The sequence below is a fragment of the Natrix helvetica genome (assembly GCF_964273705.1).
Source record: "Natrix helvetica genome assembly, chromosome: 8".
Taxonomy (NCBI): Eukaryota; Metazoa; Chordata; class Lepidosauria; order Squamata; family Natricidae; genus Natrix; species Natrix helvetica.
Window position 1 is genome coordinate 22202828 of NC_138559.1, and position 15879 is coordinate 22218706.

The window sequence follows — 15879 nt, forward strand, 5'->3', positions numbered from 1 at the left end:
GGCGGGCGCGGGCGGGCGGGCAGGCAGGCGGGCGGGCGGGCAGGCAGGCATGCATGGATGGATAGATGGATAGGCATGGATAGATGGATGGATGGATAGATAAATAAATGGATGGATGGATGGATAGATAGGTAGGTAGGTAGGTAGGTAGGTAGGTAGGTAGGTAGGTAGGTAGATGATAGATAGATAGATAGATAGATAGATAGATAGATAGATAGATAGATAGATAGATAGATAGATAGATGAGAGGCAGGTAAAGAAAGGGAAATAAATGAAAGATGAGAGATAGAGCTAGGGATGGATGGATAGGTAGATGGATGGATGGATAGATAGATAGATAGATAGATAGATAGATAGATAGATGATAGATAGATAGATAGATAGATAGATAGATATTCAGCCATTATCATGTCTACAAATAACTCAAAGAGACAAACATATCCAACACTCCTTTCTCCTCCTATTTTCTGCACAGCAACAGGTATACATAGGGGGAGGAGGAGGAAAGAAGGAGGAGGAGGAGGAGGAGAAGGAGAAGGAGGAAGAGGAGAATGAGAGAGAGAGAGAGAGAGAGAGAGAGAGAGAGAGAGAGAGAGAGAGAGAGAGAGAGAGAGAGAGAGAGAGAGAGAGAGAGAGAGAGAGAGAGAGAGAGAGAGGGAGGGAGAATGGAACATACTCTGAGTAGCAAGTTCCCTGGAATGGCTTCTGATGACTGTTCTCATGAAGAATGAAAGTTTATTCTATAGAGAGATATGACATGGAAAAGTCCAAACCTTTGGTTGTTCAAGGTTTCTATGATGCCCTTGGGAAAAGTTCTGAATGATGCTACAGCGAAAGGTCATCAAAATATTGACGACGCCAGGACTTTTTGTGGAACTGTAGATGGCTTGCTTCTTCAGAGGAATTTTCTGATTCTCCTTCTGTCATACACGCACATATTGTTTCCAAAGGTGCTGGCAATGCACACTCCAAATTCCCTTCAGTCAGGCTGGCTGAGAATTCTGAAGCATTTATAGAAAATTAAATTATGGAAATCTTAGTCAGTTAATCATACGTTTTATCTGATTACTTGATTCATTATTTGATTAAAGTTGCAATCTTCTGTCCTATTAATAAGGAGCAAACCCAACACAATTCACCCATGTAGGAATCGACTCGTATAGGGTCACGTTCTAAATTGTCACTAATTTCCTGTGGTTGTCGAAATACTCACCAAATAATTGCTCCTGTAATATTACTCTTCAGTAAAATCCCCCTCCTCCAAAGAAGATATGAAAAAAAATATTAAAAGCTGGCAGAGGGAACCTGCGATCACATTAGTATTTCTGTAGCTGCCTAATATTCCTAATATTTAAAATAGCAGTTTACATTGTAGTTAATTAGGGGAAATATGCAATAATAAATAATATGATATAGCTGGTTCTGTGGATTTGATTTTAATTTTCAGTATGCCAGTGTAAAGAGCATTAATCAGGCAGTAATTAAATCTGTAGCATTATAGTGTTGTGTAAAGCAACGCCTTACATAAAAATCACCACTCAGTGTTTATTTATAAATCTGTATAATTTTTAAAAGATGGAATTCGCACGCACTCCTATTAAGGCTTCATCCTCCTAGAATTTCAAAAGCATCTGTTGATGTTTTCAGGCAGTGAGAGGAAACAAAATGAAGTGAAGGAAACTATTGAGCTCCATCACGGATGGTGCTTCTCCTTTCCATAGAGAAGGAAGAGATGCAGGTAGTCCTCGCTTAATGACGGTTCAAATTTACAATGCCCCCTTATGACCTGGTTCAGGAGTTCCAACGGCAGCTTTGCCACCACTACCCCACGATCGCCGAGCTGGCTTTTCACCTCCGAGAAGATGTTAGACTAGCACTAGCATTGATGATGTTACCTAGTTGGGTAATGAAACGTCTGCAAGAAAACCACCAAGGACCCCTCATCTCAAGCCTGAGCCAGTGGTGGGTTTCCATTTTTTTTACTACCGGTTTGCTCGTGCGCGCACATTTGCACATGCGCACGATGCTTCTGCGCATGTGCAGAAGCATCCGGGCAGGTGTGTGAAGCCTCTCGCCACCACCACTACAGGTTCACCCGATCCGGGCCGAACCGGGAGCAACCTACCTCTGCCCTGAGCTATAAATAATCTCCAGCAGTGGTGGCCTAGTGGTTAGAGTGCAGTACTGCAGGCTACCTCTGCTGACTGCCATCTGACTGCGATTTGGCTTTTCAAATCTCACCAGGGTCAAGGTTGATTCAGCCTTCCGTCTTTCCAAGGCCGGTAAAATGAGGACCCAGATTGTTGGGGGCAAGAGGCTGATTCTGTAAACCGCTTAGAGAGGACTGTAAAAACACTAGGAAGCGGTATACAAGTCTAAGTGCTATTGCTTTATTGGTAGTTTTTTTTTCTTTATTTCAATTTGCGTTTCTGTCATTTCCTTCTTGTTTGGCTTTCTGCTCTTTGCAGAATTCTGTTCTTAGGACTTAGGGCAGGGGTGTCCAAACTTGGGAACTTTAAGACTTGTGGACTTCAACTTCCAGAATTCTTCAGCCAGCATGGCTGGCTGGGAAATTCTGGGAGTTGAAGTCCACAAGTCTTAAAGTTCCCAAGTTTGGACACCCCTGACTTAGGGAGTCCTCTACTTAATGGCTTAGGGAGTCCTCCAATTAATGGGCCCAATTTCTGTTGCTAAGTGTGCTTTGCACCATTTTACAACCTTTCTTCCCATCGTTGTTAAGTGAATCACTGCCGTTGTTAAAAGCTAGTATCATGGTTGTGAAATGAATCCGACTTTCCCATTGACTTTGTTTGTCCGAAGATTGCAAAAGGGGAGTCCATGACATCCATAAATACGAGTCAATGGTCAAGCCTCCGAATTTTGATCACATGATCAAAAAGTGACCTTTCTCCAATGCCGTTGTAACTTTCAACAGTCACTAAAGAAACTGTTGTATGCTGGAAGACTACCTGTATTTGTCATTGATTCAAATTTTGGGGAAGTGGAGAACTCTGAGCAAATCAATTGAATTTATCCCAGTAAAACTGAATATAATAAAGGGATGGTGCATAGAGCTTAAGCGTCCAGATGTTCATTCCTGTAATGTAGGAGAATAGGACAGGACAGGACAGGACAGGCATAGGAATAGGAATAGGAATAGGAAGAGGAAGAGAGTAGAGTAGAGTAGAGTAGAGTAGAGTAGAGTAGAATAGAAATAGGAATAGGAGTAGAGTAGAGTAGAGTAGAGTAGGAATAGGAAGAGAGTAGAGTAGAGTAGGAATAGGAATAGGAATAGGAGTAGAGTAGAGTAGAGTAGTGTAGAGTAGAGTAGGAATAGGAGTAGAGTAGAGTAGAGTAGAGTAGAGTAGGAATAGGAATAGGAATAGAGGAGGGTTGAATAGAATAGAATTACATGGTTGGAAGTGACCTTGGAAGTCTTCTAGTCCAACCCCCTGCCTAGGCAGAAAACCCTACACCATTTCAGACAAATGGTTATCCAACCTCTTCTTAAAAACTTCCAGTGTTGGAGCAAGTTGTTCCACTGATGAATTGCTCTCACTGTCAGGAAATTTCTCCTCAGTCCTAAGTTGCTTCTCTCCTTGATGAGTTTCCACCCATTGCTTCTTGTGCTGCCCTCTGGTGCTTTGGAGACTAGCTTGACTCCCTCTTCTTTGGGGCAGCCCCTGAGATATCACAACCCTGCTGTCATGTCTCCCCTGGTTCTTCTTTTCATCAAACTAGACTAAACAAAATGAATGTTTGTTTGAGGCTTGGATTGCTTGATGGTTCTCAGCAGCTGTAACCTTTGTTGTGACCTATTGCATTCTCCTGGAACACGGAGGCTGTGTTTACAGACCGTTTACTTAGCCTCTGGCTCAGTTCTTGGAGTCCAGTCTATTTGTTTCCAGCCTTCCTAGTGGCTGCTAATATGCAGATTTGTCCCCAAGCCTCTCGACCGGGGTTCCCATTATAAGTAGGCAAAAACAGGCAGGCTAGTCTTTTAACAATTATTTTCCATCTGCGCATTCCTCGGCGACAGATAAAATGGCCGGTAGCATCCAGTAGGGGATGCTGCAGAGAGAGAAAAGACTGTATTAAATCTCATTTTATAGGGGCAAAGAGGTGCCGGAGAAAGATAATCATGTATCCCAGAGACTGAAACTTAACAAAATAAATACTTGGCTTGAAAGTGGATGCATGTTTTATTTGGTGCTCTTAAACCGTCTCCACTGGATGGAGGTTTTTAAAAGCTTTTGGCTTCAGATTATATTTACTGATGAGATGTAGATCAAAATGTGGCTTTACTTTAAAGAGCAACTTGTCAGAGTCCATAAGGAAATATCTATTCTCCCTCATGTGCGTCCTCCACCCCCAACTACGATGATGATTAACGGAGTTGGAAGAGACCTTGCAGGTCATCTAGTCCAACCCCCCTGCCCAAGCAGGAGACCCTGTACCATTTCTTACAGAGGGCAGTCCAGTCTCTTCTTGAAAACCTCCAGTGGTGAAGCTCCCACAACTTCTGAAGGCAATTTCTGTTCCATTGGTTGATTGTTTTCACTGTCAGAAAGTTCCTCCTTATTTCCAGGTTGAATCTCCCCTTGTTCAGTTTCGATCTATTACCTTCAAGTGCTTTGGAAAATAGCTTGACCCCCTCCTCTCTGTGGCAGCCCCTCAAATATTGGAACACTGCTACCCATCGCGACCCCATGGACAACGTTCCTCCAGGCCTTCCTGTCCTCTACCATCCCCCAGAGTCCATTTAAGCTCATGCCGACTGTTCGGTGACACCCCCCAGTCACCTCATTCTCTGCTGTCCCCTTCTTCTTTTGACCTCAATCGTTCCCACCATTAGGCTCTTCTCCAGTGAGTCCTTCCTTCTCATTAGGTAGCCAAAGTATTTGAGTTTCATCTTCAGGATCTGGTCTTTTAAAGAGTAGTCAGGGTTGATCTCCTCTAGGACTGACCGGTTGGATACTCTGATGCTGGAAAGGACTCCTGTGAGTCCCTCCTGTGAATCCACACTGTATATCGGAGATTGATACAATCGAGCAAGTCCAGAGGCATTTCACAAGAAGACTATTCCACTCCTCTACTCACAGTAGAATCCCTTATGCCACCAGGCTTGAAATTTTGGGCTTAGACAACTTAGAACTACACCACCTTCAGTCTGGCCTGAGCATAGTACACAAAATTATCTGCTACAACATCCTACCTGTCAATGACTACTTCAGCTTCAACCACAATAATACCCAAGCACACAATAGATAAAACATTCAATGTAAACTGCTCCAAACTCGATTGCAGAAAATAGGACTTCAGCAACAGAGTGGTCAACGCCTAGAATGCTCTACCTGACTCTGTAGTTTCTTCCCCAAACCCCCACAGCTTCGACCTTAAACTGTCTACTGTGGATCCCACCCCATTCCTAAGAGGTCTGTAAGGGTGCGTGCATAAGCGCACCAGCTTTGCCTACCGTCCCTGTCCTACTGTCTCCATTTATTCATACCCATTTCCTGTGTTCATATTTATGTCTATACTTATACCTGTTATCTTTTGGACAAACTAACGAACTCAATAAACAAAAAAATCCACCCATCTTAAAAGCATGCTGGCTGAGGAATTCTGGGAGCTGAGGTCCACCCGTGTTACAGTGGCCGAGTTTGAAAAACACTGATGTGGAAGATGTATCTACGTATTCTATGACATAGAAGTTCCTAAGACCAACAAATAAGGATATCCATGTATGTCAAGGGCAAATAACCACCAGCGAGCCCCTTTAAAGGGGATTACAAGTGGGAGAGTGGCAGCGTGTCGGTTTTGTTGGGAAGATCGTTGCTGCTCGGATCTTGCCCTTTTCTCTTTGGATTCTGCTCACAGCATCTTTCCCCCTAAAAATGTCCCACCTAAACTACAGGCAGAGGAGAGGGGAGGGGGGAGGGAGAGAGAGAACCTCCTGCAGTAGCTTAGCAGTAATGCAGGAAATTCTACCGTAGAGTATCAGTGATAAGTGTCCCCATTTCCTCCAGCAACTGTATTTTTTTTCTTTTTCATTTTTTTAAAAGGATGCTGCTTATGTTGAAAGCAGCAGTAGCAGAAGAAAAGAGAGAAAATCTGTTTGGAAGTGTCTCCGACATTTTACATCCTTCATCAAGGAACATGAAATGCAAATAGCAGTATTACCTTCCCTCCCTCCCTCTCTCCTAGATATCTTCCTTCCTTCTTTCCTTCCCTCTCTCCCTCCCAGATTTCTTCCTTCCTTCCCCCTTCCTTCCCCCTCCCCCTTCCTTCTTCCTTCCTCCCTCCTTCCTCCTTCCCTCCCTCCTTTCCAGATGTCTTCCTTCCCCCTCCTTTTTCTTTCCTCCTTCCCTCCCTCTCTTCCTTTCTTCCTCCTTCCTCCATTCTCCTTCCTTCATTCCTCCCCCCCTCTCTCTCACACAGAGAGAGGAGAGAGAGAGAGAGAGAGAGAGAGAGGGAGAGAGGGAGAGAGAGAGAGAACACTTTTGGGAAAATGCAGCAAATGCAACTTTTGGGTCTATAGAGTAGGGGTGAGCAGTTTAAAAAAAGCCGATATCAGACATTTTCTCATTAAAAAGCCTTCTGAGAAATGTAGGCTGACTCTGAAAGTAATTAAAGAAGGCACTCAATTAGATTATATGGGAAGAGAGAGAAAACGGAGGATCTGATGGTTAGTTTATCCTAAGGTGAAAAACATGATTGGCAGAGGATCCTGACGCGAGTTATCTAGTCGGAGTAGGGATTAGTGTGATTTACAATCCCCATGTCCTACAAGAAAAGGTATTGAAAGAGGAAGAGAAGGACGTGTTTTCGCCCTGCAGAGCTCTTAAAGCAGCACTCTCCAATCTTAGCAACTTTAAGACTTGTGGACTTCAACACCCACAATTCCCCAAGCCAGCCACCATAGATGGCTGGGGAATTCTGGGAGCTGTAGTCCATAAGTCCTAAAGTTGCCAAAGTTGAAAGCTCTTGACTTAAGGGTGAAAAGGATGATCTGAAACAGAGATACCTTTATCTTTCCTTAGATCACTGGGAATTTTGCTTGGCATTCTCTAATAAAACATATTCCCCATACCTTGACTCACTACTCTGCCGTTCTTGGTGATCATCCAGGTATTTTGAGCGAATGAGAAGTGAATGAAGCTCCTTAATGATGTATTGGTCATAGGTGCCTTTCCAACAATGTATAACATTTGGGCATGTCATGCGGTGCAGAGCATACTCATTCAGTGGCCTCCAAGGAAGACATTTGAGAGGGTTTTTTTAGTTAATTAGGAAGTGAGTAAACCATCATTCCCTTCCCCAGTCCTTCCAAGAGAGAGATGAAAATTGTACATGGACTATCTGGAGTCTGTTCATTCATATTCATTTTATCAGAAGAGTCCATGTGTTGCCGAGAAGTTGATTCTAGGTCAAACCTAAAGGGATAATCTTCTTCTTCTTCTTCTTCTTCTTCTTCTTCTTCTTCTTCTTCTTCTTCTTCTTCTTCTTCTTCTTCTTCTTCTTCTTCTTCTTCTTCTTCTTCTTCTTCTTCTTCTTCCTCTCCTCCTCCTCCTCCTCCTCCTCCTCCTCCTCCTCCTCCTCCTCCTCCTCCTCTTCCAACTTCAACTTCCTCCTTCACCCTCTCAAACTTCCTCCTCCTATTTTTCTTCTCCTTCTCCTCCTCCTCCTTCTTCTCCTTCAACTTCCTCCTTCACCCTCTCCAACTTCCTCCTCCTCTTTTTCTCCTCCTCCTCCTCCTCCTCCTCCTCCTTCTCCTTCAACTTCCTCCTTCACCCTCTCCAACTTCCTCCTCCTCTTTTTCTTCCCCATCCCTCTCCCCCTCTCCCTCCCACTCCTCCTTTTCTCATCAACCTATTCACAGCAGCTTGTGCAATATAAAACTGCCTATATATTTCCCCCCCCCCTCTCCTCATCTGTCTTCTTCCCAAATTACTGACTGGGGGATAACACCTTTGTCAGTTTCCTTCCACTTAAATCTGGAACTGATGAGCTCAGCATTTCTTCCCTGCTGAAATGCTCTGCAAAGAATTCCAGAAATGGAACTTGGAAGAGAATAGATGTTCAGAGCTCATCGCAAAAGACGTAGGTTGCCTAACAAGGTGTCAAGGCAGCTTGACTCTTCTCAGAGGTCTAGGATAGAGAGGCTCTAAACAGGGTCTGAGATCACTGGAAAAGCAAAATGTGTGTTGATCTAACAGAACACAAAAGATCTGATTCTAAACAGCAAAACAGGAAGTTGTTATTTCTATAGGATTCTTTTTGGGGTTGGACTAGGTGACCTACAAGGTCCCTTCCAACTCTTAATCTGTTAATATAGGGTTATCATGGGGCTGTTTCTTTGTTTGAGCTCAAAACTAGAGATTGATGGGCAAGTGTCCAAAACAGGGAACAAATTTCTTGTGATACTACTTTGCATAATCATGTCAGTTCCTCTCCACCATCACCCCAAATAAATTTCAAGAAACACTGGGAAAAACTCAGAGGATCTATCTTTCTAGACTCCCCTTGAGAATTGGGGCTAAATTTGTCTGCAGGACAGAACTGGGTGGAGTAGTTATTTCTGACTTAAATAGGCCCATTCATCTGTTTCATTATTTCCCTGTGAAGGAACAGACTGAGCAGTTAATTGAGTAACTAATGCTGAAAGAATTATCCAAGAAGTAAAGTGAGTTTCTCCTGCAAAGCCTCTTAATCTTATTTTTTTTCTCCTTTTTTTAAGCTAGAGGACAAATCACATCGGAGGAAGCTTGGGGATTTACAGTACATTGTATGACTCTGAAATCACAATTTTGTTTTATTTTATTTTATTTTAAAAAATGATAGCTATATCATGGATAAGTTTTAAGAAAAGATAGCTTTCTTTTGCCGGACTTGTGAAAGGGAGATTGAAAACCCCTCTGTTATAAACATGTCCTATCAATTAGTCCTACTGTGTTATATTGAAATGAAGATTTTAGTATAGCCAATGTGTGTTAAAAGGAATGCCATTATTTCACCAACAATTAGTTAAATGGAATGGCATTGCAAAAATATATGCTTCTCATTGCAATGTAGGAGAAAGCAAGGCAAAGGTGATTTGGGTTCCTTCCTATTTTTATTTTCTGGTAGTTAGCGGGGACATTTAATTCCTCTGAAGGTTTTATTTTATGGTTATTTTGTGTAAGCATCTTGTAGGAGGGAAAAAAATCAAATGTAAAAAGAAGATAAAAACCATTCTCTCTTTAAGTGATCTAATGGGTACAGTGCTGTTTCACATTATAATATTTAGTTTCTGGATTTTTATTCCAAAGGGTGGCTCAGTGGCTAAGATGCTGAGTTTGCCGATTAGAAAGGTCGGCAGTTCGGCGGTTCAAATCCCTAGCGCCACGTAACCTAGTGAGCTCCCATTACTTGCCCCAGCTTCTCCCAACCTAGAAGTCTGAAAGCATGTAAAAATGCTTTCATTTCAAAATGCAAGTAGAAAAATAGGGATATATATATATGTCTTTGTGTAGTGGGAGAGGTGTAAAGGTTCTCTCTGCCATTGTCATCCAATGGCAGAAAACAGCTGTCCAGAGCTAATTTATTTCCTAATGCTGCAGCAATGTTAATTCATAATTTACACTGGTAATTCGAGCTATTATTAATTTCAGATGGTGTAGGGCAAGCCTAATTAAAATATGACACCATTTGCCAGACATACTGTATGTACCAAGGCCTACCATTTAAAATTAATGGGAATATTAAGTGTGACACTGGTCTCAGACATTCTTTGCTCAGTAATTACATCATTATGCCTGCAAATATTTGATAAAAGAAGATGGAGGGGTTTAAAAGAAATAAATAAGACAATGCTACCTGTGGGACGTGGTGGCTCGGTGGCTAAGACACTGAGCTTGTCGATCAGAAAGGTCGGCTGTTAGGCGGTTTGAATCCCTAGCACCGTGTAACGGAGTGAGCTCCTGTTACGTCTCCCACCTTCTGCCAACCTAGCAGTTTGAAAGCATGTAAAAATGCAAGTAGAAAAATAGGAACCACCTTTGATGGGAAGGTAACAGCGTTCCGTGCGCCTTCGGCATTTTGTCATCCCAGCCACATGAGCACGGTGACGTCTTTGGACAGCGCTGGCTCTTTGGCTTTGAAACTGAGATGAGCACCGCCCCCTAGAGTCAGGAATGACTAGCACATATGTGCGAGGGGAACCTTTACCTTTTTACCTGTCTTCCTCTTTTATTACTCACTTCTTACAATCCTAAAAGGAATCTCCTTTCTTTCCTTGCAAGTTTTCTTGATTCCACATTTGATTTGTTCTCTTCTGATGCCAGAGATCAAGGCCGTTTTGAATAAGTGAACAAAGCTGCAGTGCACACAGCCTGTGATTTTTCTTTTTCTTTTACCCCTCTCTACACGCAGCTTCGCTCACCAAAACAGACACGCTTGTTGCGTTAACAAGTTAGAACTGTGATTATTAAAAGATGAGCTCTATACGGGCTTTGATATATAGCAGATCAGCAGAAAGGTTGGTCTACAGAGACCTCCGGCAATTTTCCAACGGTCTGCACAAACGCGGTGTGTGGATTGTGTGCATTTGGGAAGGCTTTGGGGAACGGTTGCACTAGATTAAAAACATCTTTTGGTTCTGATGCGTTTTAACTCTCTATGCCAGACCTGGGCATCCCTGGACCCACAAACTGCCCTTTGGCTGTCCTTGACTGGCCCACGAGACGTCAATCAGAAATTAGAAATCGAATGTAAATAAGTGTACACTATGCACACAATACAATTGCCTGGCTTTTATTTATATTTATTTATGTATTTATTTATCATTTATTTAGTTTGTCAAAAATGTACGAGATAACAGGTGTAAGTATAAACATGGACATGAACACAGGAAATGAGTACAAATAAATGGGGACAGTAGGACAGGGGCGGTAGGCACGCTGGTGCGCTTATGCATTCCCCCTTACAGACCTCTTAGGAAAGGGGTGAGATCCACGCTAGATAGTTTAGGGTTAATGTTATGGGGGCTTGAGGATGTAACAACAGAGTTGGGTAATGCATTCCAGGCATTGACCACTCTGTTGCTGAAGTCGTATTTTCTGCAATCGAGTTTGGAGCGGTTGACCTTGAGTTTGTATCAATTGTTTGCCCAAATATTATTGTGGTTGAAGCTGAAGTAGTCATTGATAGGTAGGATGTTGTAGAAGACAATTTTGTGTATTACGCTTAGGTCAGACCGTAGGCAATGTAGTTCTAGTTTGTCCAAGCCCAAAATTTCAAGCCTGGTGATATAAGGTATTCTATTGTGAGTAGAGGAGTGGAGGACTCTTCTGGGCCTCTCTCAATTGTATTAATGTCCGATATATAGCATGGATTCTAGGCAGATGAGCTGTATTCGAGAATTGGTCTAGCAAAGGTTTTGTGTGCCCTAGTTGACAATGCAATGTTACCGGAGAAGAAGCTTCTCAAAATTAGGTTAACGACTCTTAATGCCTTTTTGGCAATGCTGTCACAGTGAGCTCTGGGGCTTAGATCGTTTGAGACGAGTACTCCTAGGTCCTTGACAGAGTGAGGGCCGTCTACGAGGTCGTATCCTCCCAGCTTGCATTTGGTATTCTGATTGTTGTTGCCACTGTGTAAGGTAGAGCATTTTGATGATAACTATTTTGTTTTTGTTTTGACAAAGGTGCTTTTTAAAGAGACAACTGGACTTTCTGGTTTTTTCTTCAAAGACATTTTCTTCAGTGATGTTTCGCTTCTCATCCAAGAAGCTTCTTCAGCTCTGACATGAATAGTGGGAATGGAAGGATTTATATTCCTTGCAGACAGCTGGTTATTTGCATCCTTTTAGAGGGTCATTGAGGCCACATACTCACCTAAGTAGTGTTCCTAATTCAAGGGCACAGATAAACCTGCAAGTGACTCTCTCAAATGACCCTCTAAAAAGATGCCAATGACCAGCTGTCTGCAAGGAACATAAATCCTTCCATTCCCCACTATCCATGTCAGAGCTGAAGAAGCTTCTTGAATGAGAAGGGAAATGTCTTCAAAGAAAAACAAGAAAGTCCAGGTGCCTCCTGAAAAAAGCATCTTTGGAACAACCACGACTTGGCTGAGTGAGAATCTCTACAGACGTATATGATCCTGACCAAAAAATGTTATCGCTTTCAAGAGTTAGAGAGAGAGAGAGAGAGAGATCGGATCTCTCACACTTCTCCAACCAGAAGTTGGCAGAGACTCATGGACTTCCAGCCTTCACCCGAGAAAACTTGTTTCCTAGGTGAATCCTTGGCAGAAGTCTTACAGGCACAATTCGCTTTTAATGGCAAACTAGAATTGAGACAAAAGAAATGATTGCTCATTTCTTTTGCTTGTGGGAGTGCGCCAGCATTTCTTGTGCCCATGGAGTTCCAAGTGATGCTTTATTCTTCCTGACCTTCCCATGAATTAATGGACTCCATTCAGGGGGTTTGGTGGCCTTGACTGTTGCTGTGTTTGCTTGTATCTCAGCCAACCTGGATTTGAGAGATGCAGTCATTCAGCTTAGTTTAACAGGAGAGAAGAGGAGAGGAGAGGACAGGACAGGACAGGACAGGACAACAGAGTTAGAAGGGAACTTGTAGGTCCTCTAGTCCAGTCCCCCCACCCAAGCAGGAGATCCTAACACCATTTCTGACAGATGGCAGTTCAGTCTCTTCTTGAAAGCTTCCAGTGATGAAGCTCCCATCATAGTTCCTGCATTAGGTCAGCTTCTCCACAGACTCCAAAGCACCTTCTTGTCTTCGAACTCAAAGTATTGCAAGGCCCTAATAATTAATCCAAATTTATGTGAGAGCAATCAACCCATGGAACAGAAGTTGCCTTTGGAAGTTGTGGGAGCTTCATCACTGGAGGCTTTCAAAAAGAGACTGGACTGCCATAGGTCAGAAATGGTGTAGGGTCTCCTGCTTGAATGGGGGTTGGACTAGATGACCTACAAGATCCCTTCCAAGTCTGTTTATCTATCTATCTATCTATCTATCTATCTATCTATCTATCTATCTATCTATCTATCTATCTATCTATCTATCATCTATCTATCTATCTATCTATCTATCTATCTATCTATCTATCTATCATCTCTCTCTCTCCCTACTTATCATTTGTCTGTCTGTCTGTCTGTTTCTATCCATCTGTCTGTCTGTCTGTCTGTCTGTCTATCTATCTATCTATCTATCTATCTATCTATCTATCTATCTATCTATCTATCTATCTATCTATCTATCTATCTATCTATCTATCTATATCTATCTACAAGAGCAGTACCTGTACAAAATGAGCTGGTTTGGTTCATGTATGGAATCAAGCTATAGGGTCAATGGACAATGATAACTACATAAAGTACAGTTAGGAAGAAATAAAATAATAATAATACCCATTAAAACAGCAAAGCAACAAGCCAGAATTGGATTTAAAGATAGCTGCTCACTAAGATTTCTGGGAATGTAGGACTTATTGGGTGGGTGAATAATTCAGCGAAAGCCTATCTGCTAAAAGGCAAAAGGTTTCATTTGTATTAGATCTTGAGAGACCTTCTCATGAAGCATTGTAATTCATTTATCCCCCTCCCCGCACTGTGGTTGTGAATTGACCAGTTCAAAGGTGTATTCCAAGAACTTTCCAGGATGATGGTGATACATTTGATACATAATGCAAAACCCCACTATTTCCTGGGAGAAATGTATCATTAGAGAATTATATGGGTTTCTTCTTGTTTCTACCATGTATAAGGGTGAACAAACTGTAACCAACAGCCTGCTTGACCTTCTATGGTGGCTTCTAGTCTTCCTCACCTAGATGATCTATCCTGGGTAAAATTGCAACCCAAAGAGAAAGCAGAAGCAACTTTATTTTACGGAAGGGGGGAGAATTAAAGTTGAGCTTGTCGATCAGAAAGGTCGGCAGTTTGGCGGTTTGAATCCCTAGCGCCGCATAATGGAGTGAGCTCCCGTTACTTGCCCCAGCTTCTGCCAACCTAGCAGTTCGAAAGCATGTAAACATTGCAAGTAGAAAAAGAGGAATCATCTTTGGTGGGAAGGGAACAGCATTCCGTGCGCCTTCGGCATTTAAGTCATGCTGGTCACATGACCACAGAGACGTCTTCGGACAGTGCTAGCTCTTCGGCTTTGAAATGGAGATGAGCATTGCCCCCTAGTGTCAGGAAGAGCTAACATATATGTGCGAGGGGAACCTTTACCTTTACCTTAAGGCCCCAAAAGGCACCCTGGAACAGAACAAGTCTTCTCATTGTCTTTGCAATAATCCCTACTGTGGAAAATATTTCTTTGTTGGATTACCTCTTATACAACAACGTGCCCCAAGTGTGTGTCAGAGGGTGTCATTCATGTATGTTAAGAGATCTTAAGGAAGTGCTCTTTGTCTCGTTTGAACTTCATAAAAACCAGGATTTCCTCTGGTGTAGAGGAAGCGAATAGTTCTTCAAAGAAATCAAGAGGCTTAGAATCTTTTGCACAAAGGTATTTGTGGGCACGTTGCCAAGCCAGGCTGCCTCTGAGCTCATTCAGATGCCCTGTGTCTGCTTTCCACATCAAGAGACACAATAAATGAAGAGAATGTTTTGATAATAGAATCTAGAAATACCAATAGTGTTGGTGCTGCATGAAAGATGATATCTGGCGACAAGTTATTTTCTCTATTTTCTGTATTTTATCACCTTATTGCATTGCTACATAGTCTAGCTCTGTTATCTGTCTTTCTTTCTTTCTTTCCCCTTCCTTCCTGTCTTCCCTCCTTCCCTCTTTCCTTTATCTTTTCCTTCTTTCTTTCATTTTGTTCCTTCCTCCTTTGTTCTATTTTTATTCCATCCTCCTTTCTTTCTTTCTTTTTTCTTTCTTTCTTTCTTTCTTTCTTTCTTTCTTTCTTTCTTTCTTTCTTTCTTTCTTTCTTTCTTTCTTTCCTTCCTTCTTTCTTTCTCTTTCTTTATTCACTTTCTCTTTTACCTTCCTTCCTTCTTCCTTCCTTTCTTTTTATTTCTCCTTTACCATCCTTTCTTCCATCTTTTCTTCTCTTTCCTTCCTTCCTTCCTTCCCTCCTCCTTCCCATTTTCTTTCTTCCTTCCTCTTTTTCTCTGTCTTCCTTCCTTCCTTCCCCACTTCATCTTTCCCTTCTTTCATTTCCTTCCTTCCTCTTTTCTTTCTTTCCTTCTTTTTCCTATTTGGCCCTCTCCAGCTTCAGGATTCATGAGTGAAGATGAATATTTGGAGATCACGAGCATCACACGGGAACAATCGGGGGAGTACGAGTGCAGTGCCTCGAACGATGTTGCAACTCCTGTTGTGCGGAGAGTAAAAGTCACCGTAAACTGTGCGTAATATTGCATTTTTTTTTTACCCTGCAGCTCAGAGGAAGGAAGATTCACTCCTTCTTTAGGGTGAATATTCTGTTTAACCTTCAAGGGATTGACAAAGACATTCAAACACTTTACCTTAAGTCTAACATATTGCAGTACTCAATCTAACCAAGAATGCTAACGGGATTTTATTTTAACAGATTTAATTTAGAACCTTATGCATTAAAATGATGTGGTCCACCACTGAGCCAACATTCCTTCTTAATGCATGTTTGTCCCAGTTTTTTATTCCAAAAATTAAAATGCAAACATGGAAAATAAGCTTTACTAAAACACAACAAATTTAGACAAAATAGGGATCAAAAGGACAATAAACAAACAAACATATATACATATATTGCCCCGCCTAGTTGAATACTGGCAAATATATGGCAACAATGATAACTTCTTCCCCTTGGGACAAAGGATACCTGCCCTAAAATAAAATGCTTCATAAACTGAAGCATGTATTCTAGGGCAGGTATGCTTTC

General features: G+C 42.1%; 1 protein-coding gene across 4 annotated transcripts in view; it reads left to right on the plus strand.

The window, feature by feature from the left end:
* Positions 1 to 15879, plus strand: part of NTM (neurotrimin) — a 686981-nt gene that overhangs the window by 648179 nt on the left and 22923 nt on the right. For all 4 annotated transcript variants that reach the window (XM_081961267.1, XM_081961268.1, XM_081961270.1 and 1 more), the window contains one exon: positions 15229 to 15363. In XM_081961267.1, the coding sequence (XP_081817393.1) occupies positions 15229 to 15363 (135 nt within the window). The remainder of the gene's footprint in view (positions 1 to 15228; positions 15364 to 15879) is intronic.